The sequence below is a fragment of the Chlorocebus sabaeus genome, chromosome 10 (assembly GCF_047675955.1).
Source record: "Chlorocebus sabaeus isolate Y175 chromosome 10, mChlSab1.0.hap1, whole genome shotgun sequence".
Taxonomy (NCBI): Eukaryota; Metazoa; Chordata; class Mammalia; order Primates; family Cercopithecidae; genus Chlorocebus; species Chlorocebus sabaeus.
The window spans coordinates 83,045,101-83,066,618 of record NC_132913.1 but is presented as its reverse complement, the minus strand read 5'-3'; the positions used below and the strand labels follow the sequence as shown (position 1 = coordinate 83,066,618).

Sequence of the window (21,518 nt, the reverse complement as noted above, 5' to 3'; positions counted from 1 at the left end):
TGAGATGTTGATCTGCAACTGAGCTACTAGGTTTATGGGCTACAACTTATTCTGTTTTTAGTCCTACTTCTTAGCCTTGGTTGGCATTCATTAAATGTTTGTGGAGTGAGTGAGTGAGTGAAGGATTGCTTTCATTTACAGAAGCAAGCAGGAGAAGACATTAAGAAATGCTTATTTAGATTTTGAAAGTTATATAGAGAGGCAAGAGTTATGTAGTGAATTCAAATACTTGCCTTTATTGGAAATATTTAAATTAACATAGGCATCTCTCTGCAGAGAGGCAGAGAAAGGATCGAGATGGTGTAATTTATTCCCTCCAAGATGAACAAACATGATCCCTGCTCTCCAGAGGTCTATCTTATAAATAATGTATATGCAAAGTGACTAAATTGTGTGACTAGGAAGACGCAGCGGAGCTGCAATGTGTCCTGGGAGCTCAGAGTTCAGGATATACTTAGGGTAGACATTCAGGGATGTCAGGAAGACTAGGGGAAAATGGAGTGACCCTTGAGCTTAATTTTAAAAACAGAATGTTAAAACATGGAAATTCTTGGCTATTTTTAATTAATTAAAATCCAATATTATTTAAACACTTTAAAATATCTACTGTGTATTTACCCACTAGGGAAAGGAATATGCAGTAGTAGTTAAGGCCATAGATTCAGGTGCTACTTGCCAGGTGGGTGATTGGGGACATTTCATTTAACCTCTCTGTGCCTCAATTCTCTCATCTGTCAAATGGGAATAATAAAAGTATCTATCTCATAGAGTGATGTGAATTAAATAAATTAATCTGTGTAAAATGCTTAGAATAAAGCCGATAGTATGAGTGTTACTTATTAGCAATATTATTTAACATTTAAATATAAGTGAAAAAGAAGAAAGCAAAGAGGAAATGATAAAATCCCAGAGCTGTGTTAGAGAAAAATGTTTAAGTAAGTGACATGGAAAACGTTTTTTACTGTTCAGTAAAATATGTGGAACTATTGAACATAACATAAACAATTCTTAGTTCACTAATAACTGGTTATGGTAGGAGTCATAAAGCGCTGTGGGGAGGAAACTGACCTATGATTCAGTATCAAAACCCTTAAGATCCCTAGAGTGTCTTATTGCTTTATTATTTTTAATTGCTGGGATTGATTAAACAGGGACTAGAAAACGTAGTCAGGCAGTTACTTGCTTTCATTTACAAATTATAATACTTCCTCCGGATTCCACTTTTAGGATCTTTTATGTACCTTTTGCTTTCAAAAGCACCCAAGTGATGGTGTCGTGCTGGTATAATCCTTTTGAGTCTAAATGAAAATAAAATTATGAAACCATAGTTTATGGTCTTAAATGTTTATTTGAGAACAAATGACTTGATTTGAAAAGTCTTGATGTGAAAAGACCCAACATTAATGGAATATGAATGGAAACCTCCTTGTGTCTGAACACAGTGAAGTGAAAGTTGTAAAACATGCATTTTGCTACCACTGTGCCTATGGTTTTTGGATTAAAGCAAATGTAACTTGTGGACTTGGTTTCTCATGCCAATAGGGAAAATATCTTGAAAGCTTTATCCTTTTTCCATGAATAAATGGCAAAGCAGTGGAGAATTCCATAACATTTAATGAGTTTTAAAAATTGCTTATCTCATATAAATTTATTATTATATCCATGTAGTCTATAGTTAGTGGCCTCCATGGTCTGCCATAGGACAAGTGGGGGAAAAGTGTTTAACCCAGATAATATCCCATTGAGGAGGTGCCTAGGTGTGGGCAGAAGGAGGGAGTCGCCTTCCTAGGGGTTTTGCAAGAAGCTGTTTTATACTTATTGGCCACAGGCAGGACATTTTCTTACAAAAATAAAATTACTCTGTCCCTGCAGAGGAAGTGTTTTCTTATAAATAAAAGCAGGGAAACACGATATCTCCCACCCAGTAGCAGGAGCTGGGAATATGGAGATGTGGAGGCTCAAGCAACTCCATCTTGGAAGCTAATCCACCAAGTTGACTTCTGATTTACCCCTGTTCTGGGAAAAGTCTAAGATTTCCAGTTTATCTACTGTGCCTCATGTAAGAGCAGGTACTTACCGTGCGTCCTGCCCTTCCGTCAAACAACCTTCAATTATTCTACACATCCCTTCTAAATCACTTCTCCTGTGGTATACGAGCCCTGGGTCTCGTGGGTAATGGCACAGGGATCCACCGACTTGTCTCGCTGCCACCCAGGACACAGACAAGGCTTCTGTTTGTTAAGTCCCTATTAGATGTTTCTTTCTAAGAAGTTGGATGCGTCAGCCTCTTTCTTCGGCCTCAGCTTCTGCTGATGTCAGGGGTAGGTATGCATAGACCCGCCCTCCAGGAAACAACAGATGAAAAGACAAAAACGAAAAGTAGAGAGAACAGCAACCTCAGTAACACCATTACCTATTTTTAGTTTGTAAGAAAGGAAAACCTTTGCGCCTTGGCAATGCAAACAATTTATAAATCAGGCAACACCTCCAAAGGTGCTTTAAAAAGTCATTAAGATTAGAAAAATAACATTTTCGACTCTTTTTTTTTTTATATATAACCTTCCCACCAGTTGGGAAACACTGCTTGTCTTTAGGAGGGAGAGTGATGGCTGCTTCTAGGGTTGTGCAGTCTGTACATGAAAGCAAGGTGGAGTTGCAGAGGGCTGAGATCTAGCCCCAAGGTGCCTAGGCATTGGCCTGGTGTGGGGCTGATTCTGCATGCAGATGACATCTATTTCTAATCCACATAAGGTACTTCATAGACCAGCAGGGCCTTGAGAGGAATAAAACATAAAAACAAGAACAACACTTTTGCTTTACAAATACATCTTTTGAATAAGCTGCCTATATTGGGTTTGGTTGATTATAACCTGCTACATGTAGGTAGTTTGTCCACGGAGTTGTTTCTTCTCTACTAGTTCACGTGTTTTAAAATTCAAATTAAAATTCTAATTTTTTTTTTTTTTTTTTGAGATGGAGTCTCGCTCTGTCACCCAGGCAGTCGGATCTCAGCTCACTGCAAGCTCCGCCTCCCAGGTTTACACCATTCTCCTGCCTCAGCCTCCCGAGTAGCTGGGACTACAGGTGCCCACCACCTCACCTGGCTAGTTTTTTGTATTTTTTAGTAGAGACGGGGTTTCACCGTGTTAGCCAGGGTGGTCTCGATCTCCTGACCTCGTGATCCGCCCGTCTCGGCTTCCCAAAGTGCTGGGATTACAGGCTTGAGCTACCGCGCCCAGCCTTAAAATTCTAATTTTAAAAAACCCTCAGATTTCGGTATGCCAAAATGCCTTTTTTTAGCTGCTACAATTTAGGTTAGGTCGTGATCGAAAATGTATTTAAAAGTTTTGGACAAAATTGTCACTACCATATAGAATGTGGTGGTGGTACCTGGGTTTGGGAAAGTACTTCCTATTAAGGAACCTCCTTTCATTAGGGAAACGAGGAAATCAGGAGCAAACACTGAGTCACCTCTGATGATCTGTGGTAGTTGGTGAAATTTTTGTAGAATTTTCAAGGGTAAAAAACAAGTATTTCTTTTTTATTTTTTTAAATTTTACTTTAAGTTCTGGGATACATGTGCAGAACATGCAGGTTTGTTACATAGGTGTACATGTGCTATGGTGGTTTGCTGCACCTTTCAACTCCTCATCTAGGTTTTAAACCCCCCATGCATTAGGTATTTGTCCTAACGTTCTCCCTCCCCTTGCCTCACAGCCCCCAACAGGCCCCAGTGTGTGATGTCCCCCTCCCTGTGTCCGTGTGTTCTCATTATTCAACTCACACTTATGAGTGAGAACATGCGGTGTTTGGTTTTCTGTTCCTGTGTTAAAAAACAAGTATTTCTAATGTTGCCGACTGCACACATTGAATTCTGACACATGTGGTAGAAAATGTTTGCCTTCAGTTACACGTAGTAGACAAAGAGTGCTCCTTGGGTCCTACCTGCACACTCTCCAGTGGTAGAATAGATTCCTCTAAACGTGCTTTGCCTTTCTCTGCTGCTTTGTCTATGCTGTTTTGTTTGCCAAGAGCAATTGTTCTCAATCCTGGCTGAACATTGAAATCACCTGGAGAGCTTTTAAAACTTCAAATACTCAAGCCATACTCTAGACTAATTAAACCAAACTCTCTGGACACAAGACCCAGATGCTACTGGTTTTTAAATTTTGCAGTACATTCCAATCAGCATCCAAAGTTGAAATCTTCTGCCGTGTAGAATGTTGCCCTCTTCTATCTCTTGACTAACTGCCAATCACTCTTAAGTTTTACCTCAGGTGTCCTTTGCTTGGGGGAAGCCCTCTTTGCCTCCCTCATCTGGGTTGGGTGCTCTCTGTGCTCCTGTAGCGTGCTTTGCAAGCTTACCACTCTCAGAGTCCTTATCCCATTGTATGTTCTTTGTTCGTCTGTTTGCTCAACTCAATGAAAACTTTTTGAGGGCAGGGACCAGACTGTATCTTACTCTTTATATCATAGAGCCTGATTCATGGTAGCTATTATTTTATATAAAATGCCTTAGGGGAGAATCATCAAGTGACTAAAATTTTAGGAAATAGAAGTAGCAGAGAGCAACTCCATGAACGGGGAATATGGGCATTCTGATTGTTCATTCAATAAGTTTGTAGGGAGCATGACTTTGTGCCAAACAATAAAACCATGAAGTCAAATAAGAGACGACCCCTGTGCTAAAGTTACTTTCATTCTGGTCTAGGAGAGAGTTGTATATGCCCTTGATTGCATACAGTGTAATGTGTGCTATAAGGAGTTAAGACCCCTATGAGGAAGTACAGAAAGTAGCCTGGGTTGGTGATTGGGGTAGAACACATTGTCTGGGAAAGTGTCCAAGAAGAGCTAACACTTGATCTGCACACTGACAGATGAATAGGAGCTAATCTGGTGGATAACAAGGGGAAGGGCATCCAAGTAGAGCAAACACTGAAGCACATGGAGGCACTTCATAGACAACGTGTATGGGATTCCACAATCAGTTCTATGCAGCTAAAATGAAAGGCATGTGAATGGGAGTAGTAGGAGGTGATGCTTAAGGCATAGGTGCAATATATACAACTATTATATATCCACAAAAATTAAAAATTAAAAAAATTGGTGATACATGGTGATAAATAAAGAGCCATCTGACTTAAAAAAAAAAAAAACATGGATGTGATTCAAGACATTAGGTCAGGTAGACTACAGTATACATGAAAAAATAAAAAATAAAAGGTGAGGATTTCAAACGAAGCCAACATCAAGACAGTGTTTATTGACTTATGGTTTCATTGGTGACCAGAGCCAGGAAGTTACTATGGTTTATTGCAGTGTGTGTGGATGGGTGTACAGAGGCAGGGCAGGGAGCAGATTGTGGAGGGCTGTATTATGAAATGAAGTGGAGGCAGAAAATACATATAGATAACATTTTCAATAAGTGTCATTGTGAAAGCCCAAAGAGAGGTTATTCCATACCTGGAAAGGATTGTGGGAGCAATAGAATGATTTGTTTGTTGTTTGCTTTTTAAGAGAAGAAACCTGAGCATGTTTGCATGTTTATGGGAAAGAACCAGGAGATGTGGGCAATGAAGAGAGACCTGCCTGTAAGAGCAATTACGTCCCCAAATGTAGCAGTTGTTAGCAGACAGTCTTGATGGACACCATGAAAATGTAAATTCCTTAGTTCACAATGGTGGCTGATTATCAGATTGTAAAAAAGCTTCACCCATGACAAATAATTACAGTGTTCCCTTTTCTCTTATCTCACTTTGTAAGATTTCCTTTACTTTTGACACCACTAGAATCCTAAAATGTAAATCAGCTGCTCCAACTATTATGATTCTAGAGCCAGGCTTTGAACCATATATTATGCCACGGCTGCTCTGATCAACTGAAATGAAAGATAGCTTCCAACTTGATTCTAATGAATTTTGCTGTTAAAGAGTTCTCAGAAATTGGACTAGTTTGAAATGAGAATAAGTTGATCACCAAACAAACTCTTTGAGTTATTAGATTTCTGACTATGAGAAACTGAGTGGGTTTTAAATCCAACAATCATGTTTGCCTATGTCGTTAATCATAGTCTCTACAAATTACACCTTTACAAGTACTACCATATATAGTAAATGAAGTCTATTTTAAGGTCAGAACTTGACACATAAAAGCAGAGGCGTTTTTAACAGAAATAATGATATAATTTTTGTATATTTTTTCATTTATAGGTAACATTATTAAACTTCATGATAACCCCAGAGGGAATGCAAGATCAGCTTCTGGGAATTGTGGTGGCACGAGAAAGGCCAGACCTTGAAGAAGAAAAGCAAGCCTTGATATTACAAGGAGCTGAAAACAAAAGGTTTTAAATATCATGAACAGAACTATTCTTATTTGTTTCGAGATCACTAGAATGAATTAAAATACATTTTACAGATCTCTTTTGTTAGATTTATTAGGAATACTGCAAGCGAAAGTGTAACAGGAAAATGTGAGGAATTATACCTCTATGTTAATTTAGAAAACTGCATCACTGAGGATATTTTTACATGCAAGTTCTTAGGCACTGGAAGAGCTAGAAGGCCTGCCAGAAGTCAGGGCAGGGTATTTTCAAATATTCCACAAAGTTTTAGCACAAGAGTTTTAGTAGTCACTGTGTAACTGAGGTAACCTGTTTTTACTGGAGCATGGTATAAATGAATATGTTGCATCCCACTTTCTGCTCATAACATCTATATCATAGGTAGAAAGAGTAAAGCTGTGTAAGTCATGTAAAATTTCAGAAAATAAACAGAGTGCTGCTTTCTGTTCACTCCGAACTGAGATCCTTGATGGCAGAGTAAATTGGCTTGCCGTATTTCTCTCTAGTTAGCCCATAAATGATCATTAAAAAGGGAACTGGAGCAGAAAGGCCCATCTTTGTGACATTTTGCGAGATAGGAAATTAATTATAAGGCATCACCATTACAGATATTTGTCACAAAGTGATGCATTTCTTTAGGTTACAAGTTCTTTGTTTCTTATAAAAGAACATATACGTGAAATAATTTTAAATGATTTCTTTTTCTTCTAAGAAAATTGTGTTTTATTCCAGGCAGTTAAAAGAAATAGAAGACAAGATTTTAGAAGTTCTTTCATCTTCGGAAGGCAATATATTAGAAGATGAAACTGCTATTAAGATATTATCTTCCTCCAAGGCTTTGGCTAATGAGATTTCTCAGAAGCAGGAAGTAGCCGAAGAGACAGAGAAAAAGATTGATGCCACCCGCATGGGCTATCGTCCTATTGCCATCCACTCTTCCATCCTGTTTTTTTCTCTTGCTGACTTAGCCAACATTGAGCCCATGTACCAGTATTCACTGACCTGGTTTATTAACCTTTTCATCCTGTCTATTGAAAATTCAGAGAAATCAGAAATTTTGGCAAAAAGGTATGTAAAGGAAATACTAATTAATATTAACTAATTAATGCATGAAATTAGAGAGTAATTTGTGGCCTCCATTGTTGTCTCAGAATGGTACAAGCATTACAGCCACTTACCTAAAATGAACTTGATTAATCATTGTACCAGAAATAAATTTGAGGGTTAGAAATTGAACAGATGTGTCCAAATTCAGTCTGCCAAGAAACTGTTTACAGAGGTCTAGGATTATAATGTAATTCTAGAAAGAGAAAACATTTACCTTCATTTTTCATTTGCAAAATATATTTATGAATGGAAGTATGAAAGAGTAGTTAATACTTTTTAAAAATATGACTCCTGTACGAACTGGCATTCTAAAAGTTGCAAATTCACATTTTAATATACACATCTGTAAAATTTGTCAAATGCTAGGGTAAAAAAATCCCAAAGCTTGTTGTGATTATTTGTGGTAATAGAGCTTCTTTTCTATTATTCTTATTCACATAAAATACTTTATATTACTGTTGACTATTACAATAAGTAATGGAATTAAGACCTGACTTAAATCTACAAGAGAATTAAATTTCATTTGATTTTTTAAAATCAGTTAGATAATTTTCAGTTTGGTATTAAAACATGTTTTTAATAGAGTTTAATGTGTAATTTAAAAAAGTAATTAATTACAACTTTTACCTTTTATAACCTTCTTGATAAATATGAACCTAGATACTTCAGTTTCTTGACTGTTTAGACCCACAAGGGAAACTCAATTTATCACTCACAGCTAAGAATTATGTTTAGAAATCCAAAATGTTAATCTTACTTTAATCTGAATTTAATTCCTTTATCATAGTAGAGATCTAAAATTTTGAGTGTTCTTAGACTTAGCAATTTTTTGTTAGTAAGATTTATTATTTTACAGGTTTGAATACGAGACTAATAAAGGTGTGAGTCTGACACTTTGGGCTTGGCCAAAAATATATATCGATATATAGATATCTGCCATTGAGAAAGGGAGGGAGTAGGTTATTTATTTGGAAGAAATGCATTGCATAATGATAGAGTTTATTCATCTTTATGATATTTGAAAATGTTTAGTTTATTTCTTCCAGTTCTGAAATTTTCAAGTTTAGCAAGGATTACAGAAATAAAAAAATTTTAAGTGCTCTTTCTTAGAAAAGTTCCCAGGTGTTTGCATTATAAGTTAGTTAATTAAACATGCATGTCTGATTTTCATACTAGATTCTGAGTTCCATAAGACAAGAATAAAAAAAATAAAATTATCCCCAGCCTGGGCATGGTGGCTCACACCTGTAATCCCAGCACTTTGGGAGTTCAAGGTGAGCAGCTTGCATGAGCCCAGGAGTTTGAGACCAGCCTGGACAACATGGCAAAACCCCGTCTCTACAAAAAATACAAAAATTTAGCTGGGCATGGTGGTGTGGGCCTGTAGTCCCAGCTACTGGCTGGGAGGCTGAGGTGGGAGGATTACGTGAGCCCAGGAGGTTGAGGCTGCAGTGAGTCGTGATTGTGCCACCACACTTCAGCCTGGGCAGTGGGAGTGAGACCCCATCTCCAACAGTTACTACAGTGCTAATCACATTATAGCCACACAATAAATAATGTTCTGCTTTTCACTACTGGTCTTAATTTCTACTTTGCTTAAAAGAATAACCACTAGAATGTTACTCTCTTAATTAGCTTAAAATCAAGGTATTTTCTGGAGTCTAGAGAAGAAAATTTCTTTGGTCTGCCATTTAAAGACATTTTTCATATAAGCTTTAAAAATTAAAACAATTCTATGCTTTAAAAATAATGATGGGTCCTTTATTGTCTCTTATTATATCAAGTTAGAACTCATCCAAAGTATGGAATTTGTTTCTTCATTGCTGTGCTTTTGTTCCTTAAGATGTAAGGAAGAGCAAACCCTTTTTACCCAGATGTGTGATTTGGATGAAATTTAGAAAACAAAATGTGGCCTTTTCTTTTTAGTTAAACTTCTTTAATTTCAAAACAATGAAAATCATATGTATGTCTGCAGTAATACTAAAAGTATAATTTTGGAACCAAAAGGCAAATAGAGAAAATAGATGTTAAAACTTTTATTGAAGTTATCAATACACATGAAGAAACATGCAGAAATCAGAAGTATTTGCCCAATGAATTCTCATAAGTGAGCAAACCTGTGTAACTAGCAACTAACTCAAGACACAGAACATTATCAACAGCCCAGAAGTGTCCGCTCCTGATCACTAACCCTCTCCCCCAAGGTGACCACTGTCCTGACTTCCAACACCACAGGTTAGTTTTCGCCAGTTTTAGAACTTCATATAAATAGAATCACACAGTGTGTGCTTTTTTGTGTCTGATATCTTGCACTCAGCATCATGCTTGTGAAATTAATGCACATTGTTTTGTCTAGTACAGTGTTTTACTTAGTTTTCTATTGTTGGGGAAGTATAATTAAAAACTACATCTTCTCCCAACCCAGAAACTCTCTCCTCAAAGACAGTAGAGAAAAAAAAATAGTTTTATTGTTGAGTAAACATTAAATGGAACATAACACATAATCACAGGCAATCACAAAGAGATTGCAAAGACAGAGAGGAATCTCACCCCCTTAATTATCGAAGCAGATAAAACCCATTACATCACACTTAGTTCATCCTAACTTTACTTGGCAATTGAAGTGACCATCTGTGTTAGCAAATTGGCTTTATCCAGAGGAAAACCAAACTTTTCATATCTGTGTGACAGGAGGTAGTTTTGCAATTTGAAATAAGCTTAACTGAAGTTAGGCTCCTACCCTTCTGCAGCGAATTGGAGACAAGTGGGCTATCTCCCTTGATGTTTACATTTCAAAGAAATGGCTTCTGGGTCTTTGAGAAAGACATCACTGGGTCATAAAACTGACAAAGGTCTGACTAGTTTTCCAAAGGGTGTATATAAATTTCAACGTGAGGAGAAAGTACCTATAATTTTAGGTTTTCTAAATTATCTAAGAAAAAAAGGAGGGAAGGAAAATCTCCTTATTTTCGACAGAAAGAATTGAGTCTCTTATTTTTAATTTTTGCTTGTCCTAAAACTGTAACACAAATCATGTATCCATTCTACTGTTGAGGATATTTGGGTAGCTTCTAACTTGGGGCTACTATGAAATTTTGCTTCCTTGAACATTCCTGTTCATGGCTTTTGGTGCTGATATGTACCTGTCTTTGGTGGGTATATATACAGGAATGAAACTGATGATCACAGGGCATGCATATATTTCCTTTTAGTAAATACTGCCGATAGTTTTCCAAAGCATTGTACCAAGAGAGAAACTTTGGTCAGTCCTGTTTAATCTTTTGTTGTTGTTGTTAAAGTAAACTAAGAGTTTCCAATTAAGAAGCTAGCTCCCAAATCAGAAATGAAAAAGAGGAGTTCTCACAGGAATGATTTGTTTTTCTGCCAATCATTGATAGACACCAAATAACTGGTAGACTTCAGGCAGTTATTGGACTGTAGTTCTACCAAAAGTATAGAAAACATGTGACTATTAACACTAGCCAACCTGATTGTTTCAGAATCTTAACATCGATCTAAAATTATTTCTCATTTCTTTTTATTTAGGGATATAAATGTATTTCATTCTTGTTTGTCCTCTGGTAGTGATTATTATATGGTACCAAGAATATATGATGTTATGACTAGTATGGTATATACTATGCAATTACCATAATAACTTGGATCATCTGTTATTTATAAGATTTTAATGCATTACAATTTGTGTAACAAAATAAATAACTTTATATAGCAAACAAAACAAAATAAAAATAACATAAATAGAGAAACAAAATCTAACTGGGATATAGTTTTGTTAAATACCCTGGAATCAATCTATTGCTGTACAAATATGCATATACATGTAATTGTAACAGCCCAGTGGGTTCTTCCTGCCTGCCGCACAGAGAAAATCAACCCACTGAGACCATGACATTGTGGTAAAGAGTTTAACTGATGTGAAGCTGGCCACACCACGCAGAAGATGGAATTATTACTCAAATTAATCTCTTGAAAATTCGGAGGCTAGGGCTTTTCAAGGATAGTTTGGTGGGCAGGGTGTTAGGGAGGAGGGCATGCTGTTTGGTTGGAAATGCAATCATAGGAAGTCAGCAAGGAAAACAGTCCTCCCTGAGTCTGCTTCTGGGTGGGGGCTGCTAGAGGAGTTGCTGGTCTAGGTGAGGCCATCCAATAGTCAAAAATGCAAAAGCCTGAAAAGACATCCCAAAAGGTCAATCTTAGGTTCTACAATAGTGATGTTATTTACAGGAGTGATTGGGGAAGTTGCAAATCTTACCACCTCTGGAATCATGGCTAGTAAACTAAATTTCTTCCAAAGTTAGCTTGGCCCATGCCCAGGAATGAGCCAAGACAGCCAGCCTGTGAGGCTAGAAGCAAGATGGAGTCAGCTATTTCAGATTTCTCTTACTGTCATAATTTTGCAAAGGCAATTTGATAATTACGTACACAGTTTTTTGTTTTTTTTTTTTCCACTTCTATCAAGACCATTCTCTCATGTTATTAAGTATTCTTCGGAAACGTAAGTTTTAGGAGTTGCACAATATACATGCCATTGTATGAATGTACCATAATTTTCATATTATAAGACTTTTGGCTGGGTGGGGTGTCTTACACCTGTAATCCCAGCACTCTGGGAAGCTGAGGCGGGCAGATTGCTTGAGCCCAAGTGTTCGATACCAGCCTGAGTGACATGGCAAAACCCTGTCTCTACAAAAAATGCAAAATTAGCCTGGCGTGGTGACATGCACTTGTAGTCCCAGCTACCTGGGAGGCTGAAGTATGAGGACCACTTGAGCCTGGGAGTTCAAGGTTACAGTGAGTTATGATCGTACCACTGCAATCCAGCCTGGATGATACAGTGAGACCCTGTCAAACAAACAAAAAACACTTCTAAGTAGTCTCCGGCTTTTGTATTGTAAGTAATGCTACAGTAAATATAAGTATCTGCATCATTGCTTATTTTCTTAGGCTAAAATCCCAAATTTAGGACAAGGTGTTCACTTCTTGCAGATTCCTGATATAAATTCCTTTCCTGGAAGATTATTCAAACACACAACTCCATCAGAGGAACATGAATGATCCTATATCACTGTATCACTTACCAGCATTAGAATGATAATTTTAATCTTCTTTTTCACCTTAAAAGGTTATTAAAATATATTGTATGTCCATTTTTACTAGTGATTGAAACTGAACTTATAATATGATTAACCTTTATAATTTTCCCTTCAATCTGTCTACAAGAAGAGACTTGTTTTAAAGTGCAGAAAATTTTATTTTACTCTAAAAAGACCAAATGTGAGTCACCCTGTATTAATCGTATGGTACTGCTACAAGTGAGACAAATTCAGTGACATGCATGAAAAGACAACCTATTAGCATAATAATGGAGACAGAATACTATGTTTATTTTAAATGTTCTAAGAATTTGACTGTATTTTAGCAACTATTGCCAAGCCTTTCTCTACAAAAATCTTTTTTGAAGTTCCCAACTAAAAATAAGATATATTAATTTGTTGTAATTCTCTTTATGGGAATGCTGCAGGGGATAAAATAGTTAAGAAAATAGGCAGGTAAGGAAAAGTGGAAAAAAAAAAAAAAGCTAGGATGATTGACAGCCTAGAATATCAGTCAGGACATTGCCAAAATTAGCCAGGCATGGTTGCGCACGCCTGTAGTCCCAGCTACTCGGGAGGCTGAGGCAGGAGGATGGCTTGAGCCCGGGAGGCAGAGGTCACAGTGAGCCAAGATTGCATCACTGTACTCACTCCAACCTGGGTGACAGAGAGAGACCCTGTCTCAAAAATAAATAAATAGATAAATAATAAAAAGGAAATCTTGTGATTATTCATATTTTTTCATGTTTTGCCTCTAGCAAATCAAAAGGGAGTTTGCCAAGTTTTGTCATTTCTTCAGCTTTTATGAATTTATAATGAGTAGCACAATACTAAACTTAATGTTAATTTAATAAAGAAGCTACTAATTTTAGATTGTTCATTTAATATATAATATAAAACATTTGAAATTATTTGTTATAAAGAGGTCAAATTTTACACCCGGAAATGCTTTGTAGATAAAAAGTCTGTAAACTTTTTAATCTAACAAATTAATATACCATCCACTAACTTTTTTCCAAGAGGAAGATTAAGTTTAAAAAAAAATTCAGTCCACAGTAAAATGCATTTGGACTGAAGTCCATTGTGTAGCTCTCAAATTGGGGCACCCAGTTAATGAGGATTCTTGATTGTTTTGGGGGTAATTGACCAGAAAGTTTATCAGAAGAACATACATGTAAATGGTGTACAATGGCTTTTCTTAAGCCCATTACCTTTAAAGTACATTTTTATTTATTTCCTTTATTTTCTGTTGACCCTTAGGCTTCAGATTCTCAAGGATCACTTTACTTATTCACTGTATGTTAATGTCTGCCGGTCACTCTTTGAAAAGGATAAGCTGCTCTTTTCCTTTTGTCTAACTGTAAATCTCCTGCTGCATGAGCGTTTGGTCAGTACTGTTTTCATTTGTAAGAAAAAACCCTTAATAACACTGATTCATTAATTTATTTGGGTGGGAGCATATATAAAAAGATTGTAAGTAGTTAAACAATAATACTGTTTATTATTATAGTTAAGGCAAGATGTGATCAGGAGAATAAATTTCGCAGAAGTGAGATATAAATTAAGCACAGAATTCATTATGTTACTATTAAATTTTTGTGTGTTTTAAAATAAATTGATTATATTAGATTTTCACAGAACTATGCATATAAATTTACTTAATATTGATACATTTACACCAGGTAGTAGTGTAAATGTTTTTAAAGACTTGTGCAAGTTACTGAAATCTGTGTAAAGTCACTATTTTATGCACTTACGTGTTTAAGATTTATGGATTTCATATGGTGATGGTTGAATTTTGAAGAAATAAAGGCTTTATTGTATTTCTTGCAAAAGATGTATACCATTAACTCATTATACTTTATGGAAAATAGTCGAAAACATGGCACATTGGTGGGTTTCTGCCTTTCTACAATTTCTAGAGCCAATAGGACTCTAGACAGTCATTTTGGAAAACATGTATTCGAATAGAACGTATTCAGATTTTCACATTTAGACAAGTAATTCTGGAGTAAAATTGCCAAAAAGTATTTAAAATGGACTATTTTGAAAACTGGTTATCATGAGTATACTGTCATGAGAAATTCTTATGAATAAATATTGAGCTATATCACTAGCTATAGAATTTCATAGAGACCACATCTGAAACTTGCAAGTCAGCACTCAACTCTTTTATAACGGTTGTAAGCTTACTAGTTTATGATGAACTCATTTCTGACTCTTCATGCTGCTTTGTTTTCCAAAGATTAATAAAGCTGAGTGGAGATTTCTGCTAACTGGTGGCATTGGACTGGATAATCCTTATGCCAACCCTTGTACATGGCTTCCTCAGAAATCCTGGGATGAAATATGTCGATTAGATGATTTGCCTGCCTTCAAAACCATTCGTAGAGAGTTTATGCACTTAAAGGATGGATGGAAGAAAGTATATGATAGTTTGGTATGTTTTAACCCTCTTGCTTATTCCAGTGTTTTTAAATGGAGAAAAGAATGTTAAATATCTTTTCATAAAGGCAAGATTTAAATAAGCTTTAAACAACTGATCACATGTTAGAATGCAAACTTTGATTTATGCTATCCCCCCTTCTAAGTCAGTGGTTCTGTTTGAACTTCATTCAAACTCCTTGAAAGGTATTAAGATGCAAGAATGCTGCATGGTTCTTGAAAATATTCTTGTTGAATTTCCATGCCAGGTTTTTATTCATTATCAATGTAGATTTTGGCAATCCTAATAGCAGATGAGTTAAAATGTATGGAACAGCTATTGTTTAGATTTTCTGAATGCAGGATACAAGCTAATAAAATTTTTTGTGTGTGTCATTTGAGAAAAGGAAAAGCTTGTACAGTAGTTCTAAAACAATTTTCATGAGACCTTGTTTTACTAACTGGGGAGTACTATAATTGACACAGACATAATATTCACAATTTCCCATCTGGGACATATAGCAATTATTGCTTTCTCTCAATTTTTCTTTAGCACAAGGGCTAGTATTTTTCCAATTCCCATTTGATTGTTTCTATTCCTTTGTTTCTACCCTCTTGACTTCCTGCTTTCCATGAGTTTAATATGCAAGAGCTCTGCTTGGGAGAGGTTGGAGGAGAGAAAGCTAGATATGCGGAGAGTATGTTTTGTTTGGTTAACCTATATTTTATTTTGTCACCTACTTGTATTATATGTGATAGTGAGATTATGTCTTCATATGAATTCAAATAGCTGGAAGTGATCTCTTTTGGATGTCTCCTTGTTCGTAATAAAAATGTTTTCTAGAGACAAGTATGTGTTGTGAGTACCTCAACTAATTTAAAATTAAAATTTTATTACTGTATTGAAGCATGAAGATTTCTAATTGGAGATACCACATAGCTTTTCCTAAAGTTTCACAGGTACACATGTCTCCTTTTTTCCCCACCAAGGTAAACGCCTCCTGGTATCCTGATGGCTTTCTTCTTGTGATTTTTTAATAGCTCTCAATTGGCTTCTTCATTACACACATTCTCAAGTCTCTCTTTGTAAAAAAAAAAAAAAAAAAAAAAAACTTTTTAAAAACTAAACAAATAATACAATAAATTTCAGTACAATACCCTTTTTACTTGTTTTGAAATATTTATTTATTTTTATAAATAGATGATGAGAGAAGTGGGTGGGTTTTTAAAAATGTCTTTGTTCCAGCTGGGAGCAGTGGCTCATGCCTGTAATCCCAGCACTTTGGGAGGCCGAGACAGGTGGATCACTTGAGGTCAGGAGTTCAAGACCAGCCTGGCCAACATGGTGAAACCTCATTTCTACTAAAAATACAAAAAATTAGCTGGTGCACCACTGTAATCCCAGTTACTCGGGAGGCTGAGGCAGAATTGCTTGAACCCAGGAGGCTGAGGTTGCAATGAGCCAAGATCACGTCACTGTACTCCAGCCTGGGTAATAGAGCAAGACTCCGTCTTAAAAAAAGAAAAAAAAAAAAAAAAGAAAATTCCAGTGTTTGGAGAAATAAAGGGAAAATACTAGCATATGCACATTTACTTTTTTCATAATAGGGATCTTTTTGTCTGTTTATTAGTGTTCATGTCAACATTAACCTGTTTAGTTCATGTCCTTGCTTTGATTCCTTTTAAAGTATATTAACTTTTCTTCTCATTAGTTATTTTATAACCTTGTCCCAACTTTACACTAAATAGTAAAATTTAGACAAGCATTCTTGATTTCATTTATATATTTTTTCTAAAAGTTGGTTTATAAGTGAAAATATTGTTCTCTTTATAATCCCCAAAATAACACTGAATTATTTACACTGTAATTTTAGGAACCACACCATGAGGTTTTCCCTGAAGAATGGGAAGATAAAGCAAATGAGTTTCAAAGGATGCTTATTATTCGTTGCTTGAGGCCAGACAAGGTAAATGTGGGCTTTGAAAACAGCTCAATGATTCCAAAGCCTTATGCCTGCTCAGTCCATCCAAATGTGCATTTCCTTATATATTCATCATGGGGGAGGTAGAGGAGCCTGCAGGAAATAATCCCACTTCTTTCTAAAGCAGACATTTTTTCAAAAAGTTTGTATATTTTTCTAAAACCATCCTAAATTAGTAACTAATTGGATTATACTGTATAATTTTATTCATTTTGTGATTATTTGTTTTTAATTTATGGTTCTCAGTACTCACAATCTACTCCCTTTGCATGTTTGTAGTCTCATTTTTACTGTTAATACTTTAGTGAAATTAGTCAATGATGTTAACATCAAGCTGATAGACTAGAATCTCTGGACTTCTCAAGTGCTATCCTTATGTATAGTTTTTTGTTGGAATTTGAATTTAAGACATTCGTCATTGTTGACAACAAAGGAAAATATCAATATTGTTACTTTTAACTTCTTTAAATAATAAATTATATAACCAGTGAATCAGCAGACCTGTTATATTAGCAAATGTCAGTATTCATTGACATCCTCATTTGTATTAGATAAAAAAATTCACCTGTGAATATTGACCAATATCCACAAAGATATCAATATACTCTAAAAAAAAATAGACATTAGCTATGTTGGAAAAAATTGAGAAAATATCCTAGTTTTCCATTATTACCACTGAAATAAAAGTTTGACATAAATATTTCAAAACTTATTATATTCAGTTTCAGCTGTTAAGGAGTAGGAGACAATGTCTCCATCCTAACCAAAAGAAAAATATAAAGCAGAACTTAGATTGTCAAAGCAATGTATTAATTTTTTAAAAACACGCATCAGTGATAACATGGGGTAGGGACATTTTTTCCTCTGTGAGCCCCACTCTGTTCACTGAACACATGTAATTCTTTCACGATGTGGCAGTCTGTTCTTAGCCAAGGCCCAAGTATCCATCAGGCAGAGGAAGCACAGTGCTTGGGAACCAGAATACTTCTAGGGGGTCTATGAAAATGTTGTAGTTTCTTTTAAAATCAGAAGAATATAATCCAGTGTGTATTATATTTGTCTTTATACCAACAATGGTAAAATATAATTTTTCATTTTGTTTTTTTAATGGAGAAAGGGGCCTATGAAGTACCTTGGGTCCACAAAAGTCACTCTGCTACCCTGCTCTCAGATGCTGGAAGTAACTACAGTGGTTTAGCATTCTTTATGACCCTGGTGAAACATCCTACCCCTTGGTAGCCCTTTTAAAAAATTCAATCTCCATGAAAATGCTAGTGTTAAGCCTCATAAGTTTTTACTTCACATATTAAATATGGGAGAATATGAGATGCTTCACACTCTTGTTTAATGTGGCTTCCTGCTCTAAAATATTTTATTAACATTTTCGGTTTTCCACTTTGTTTGCTAAGCTAGATAAAGGCTATTATACTGTAATGGCTCTGGATGTACCACTGACCTTCCCCCCTCAATATTAAAAAAAGGTTCATGTTTTATGTTAAGTATAATTAAAAGTGATTAATAAGCCATTTTCTAATTGCAGCAGTTTCATCTGCAAATATTTTCCCCCAGTTCTATGTTTTTAAAAATTTGACACTTTAATCTGAAAATATATGGAGCTATTAATAAGATCAAGTATCTCTTTCTACATTCACTCTCTTTTTAAAGTATAATCGAGGGAGGTGGGAAGTTACATAGTCAAGCTGAGGGTTTTTTTTGGTGGGGGGGGCACAGGTTGGTTTGTATGTTTTTTGTTTGTGTTTAAATCAGTGGGGGTTAAATTTATGGTTTTATACTTCTCTCAGCTACTTTGCCTAATACTTTAGCCCTCTGTCTTGTAACATCTTCATATATATTTAAAAATCTCATCTAGTTTCCCAATTTTACTTGGATAGATAGATAAGTATGTAGACAATACTATTCACCAATATTTCTGGTTCTTTAAAAGCTATTATGCTTTTAAAAGAATGGTTTTCCAAAGAAGAATAGTAGTAGAATATCAGGGAGAGGAAGAGTGCTGTATGGGGCTGGTATCTGAGCTAGTACTCTATAAGAGTTTATCTGTTTGTCATCTCTAAGAGATAATCTGTATAGCCACAGACATCCAGGAAAATCAGCAATTAATTGATCTCTAGTTCACAGTACGCTCCATGAGCACAATTTGGGAGGATCTCCTTTCCCCCCTCTCCCCTCAAAACCAGCCTCACTCAGTGGTAAGAAGCCACAAATGGCAGGCCCTCTAATGCTCCGGTTTGAAAAAATGTAAAAGATTCTCACTAAATCACCAATAGAAAAAAATGAGATGGGCTTGCACTTTCCTTTAGAATTTAATAGTTTATAGTGTTTTATTGACAAAAGAAACATCAAATGGATAAATACTGAGGTATGGAATGTTTTGAGTCCATTTACAAAATGAAAAGCTTCTGGCCACAGTTCTATCCTTCTAAACGGTAAACGAACAGCAAATTAATCAGCTTTCAATAAGAAACTTGTCAAATATAAGTTAATATGTTTCTCTGGCCTCAGATAAATCCAGTAGGAACTTGCAATAAATAGCAAAACATACATAGAAGACCACAAACTTCTTTCCTGCCTTTGGGAGAATGGTTGCCTAAATTAGTCTGTAAGTTTTGTTACTGACAGATTTCATTTTACAAACCTAACGCTGGCATAATAAGATTGAAGAGGCAAACCCAATTCTGTTGCCTTGCAAACTGAATAGCTAACACAGGTTCATTTACCTCGGGAGTTACACTTCAGTCTTGGGAGCAAGTAAGTTTTGTTCAGCTTCAACATTAAGAGTGAAACACTGCAGTGTGTCTCTGATCACTCTCAGGTGAGCACCCCTAACTTGATCCTCCAGTGCCGGCAGACAGAAAGAAGAATGACACTCTGCCAGACACATTTGCCTGTGCAAAGTGACTGACACCAGTTTGAACCACTCACAGCAGTGAGGCCATTTATAATTCAGACTTGCTTCAAGTAAAACCATGCACTTAAAACTCGTGTTCTTTTCATTTTGTTTGCAAAACTATAATTTCATGAAGTTAGCCTTGAGAGGAAAGAGATTACGGAGAAACTGGGATTTTTTTGTTAATTTTTTTTTAAATCTATCGAGAAAAGACCAGCTATAGGAAAATAATAATAAAGAAAAGGTCAAGGCCTGGGACAGACAATTAGGATATTTTTCATTTTCCTGCAGTAAGTTTGACATCTGTGACCATTCGAATTATCTGAAACATTTACCATATGTGAAATAAGTCAGACACAGAAAGACAAATACTGAATGTTCTCACTTATAAGTGAGAGCTAAATAATGTGTATATCTGGATATAGAGTGTAGAATGATAAAAAGAGGAGACTCAGAAGAGTGAAGGGTGTGGCGGGGTGGATGACCAGAGGTTGCTTAAGGGGTACAAGGTACATTATCTGACCTTACCACAACACAATCTGTGCATGTAAAAAATTACACTTGCACCCTATACATTTATCCAAAGTTTTTGTTTTCTTGTTTTTCTTTTTGTTTTTTTTTTTTGTTTTGAGACAGAGTCTCTCTGTCACTCAGGCTGGAATACAGTGGCGCCATCTCCTCTCCCTGCAACCTCCACCTCCTGGGTTCAAGTGATTCTCATGTCTTGGCCTCCTGAGTAGCTGAGATTACAGACATGCACCACCATGTCCAGCTAATTTAAAAAAAAAATTTTTTTTTGAGATGGAGTTTCATTCTTGTTGCCCAGGCTAGGGTGCAGTGGTACAGTCTCAACTCACTGCAACCTTCATCACCTGGGTTCAAGTGATTCTTGTGTCTCAGCTTCCTGTGTAGCTGGGATTACAGGCACGCGCCACCATGCCCGTATTTTTAGTAGAGACGGGGTTTTACCACGTTGGCCAGGCTGGTCTCGAACTCCTGCCCTCAGGTGATCCATCCGCCTCAGCCTCCCAAAGTACTGGGATCACAGGTGTGAGCCACCATGCCTGGCTGAAATTTATACAGATTTTAAAGAAGAAGAAAAAAACCTGAAACATAAAATAACATCTATAAATGAAACTTTATGTATAGATGAATTAATTATTCTGTGATTTTTGTTTAATATTTTTGTAATTAGAACTCCACTTTCACAAAAGTAGGCATCCTGAGCTTTTTATCAATGTATTCATTCAGCAGATGTTTATTTTGCACAAACAGTATATAAGTCATCCTCGTAGGTAAGTCCATGCTATCAGGCATTTATAGATGCGTTGTTGCATCTATACATTTTCCATGTTTGAATCAATCTAGAGAAATATTGGAGGGATTAAAAAAAATCTAATCTCTAACACAGATATTCCTTCATTGGCTCTCAGCTCCCCACCCTAACACCCTCAGTATCTCAGTCACACATGCACTAGGACTGACACTTTTTAGAAGGCATTGTGACATGTCGGTTATTTTTACTTACAGATCTTGTGTAAATAAATGTTCCATAGACTATAAAATCGACGTTTGGAAATATTTGCAATGTTTTCCAGAGTAGACCATCGTTTTGAGATACTTGGCACCTGCACATTGCT

At 36.1% G+C, this 21,518-nt stretch overlaps 1 protein-coding gene across 1 annotated transcript in view; it reads left to right on the top strand.

Annotated features, from left to right (window-relative positions):
* DNAH7 (dynein axonemal heavy chain 7) overlaps positions 1–21,518 on the top strand; it is a 330,767-nt gene that overhangs the window by 249,956 nt on the left and 59,293 nt on the right. The window contains exons 49-53 of the mRNA XM_007965701.3: positions 6,210–6,343; positions 7,076–7,411; positions 13,825–13,951; positions 14,810–15,004; positions 16,863–16,955. Coding sequence (XP_007963892.3) covers positions 6,210–6,343; positions 7,076–7,411; positions 13,825–13,951; positions 14,810–15,004; positions 16,863–16,955 — 885 coding nt within the window. The remainder of the gene's footprint in view (positions 1–6,209; positions 6,344–7,075; positions 7,412–13,824; positions 13,952–14,809; positions 15,005–16,862; positions 16,956–21,518) is intronic.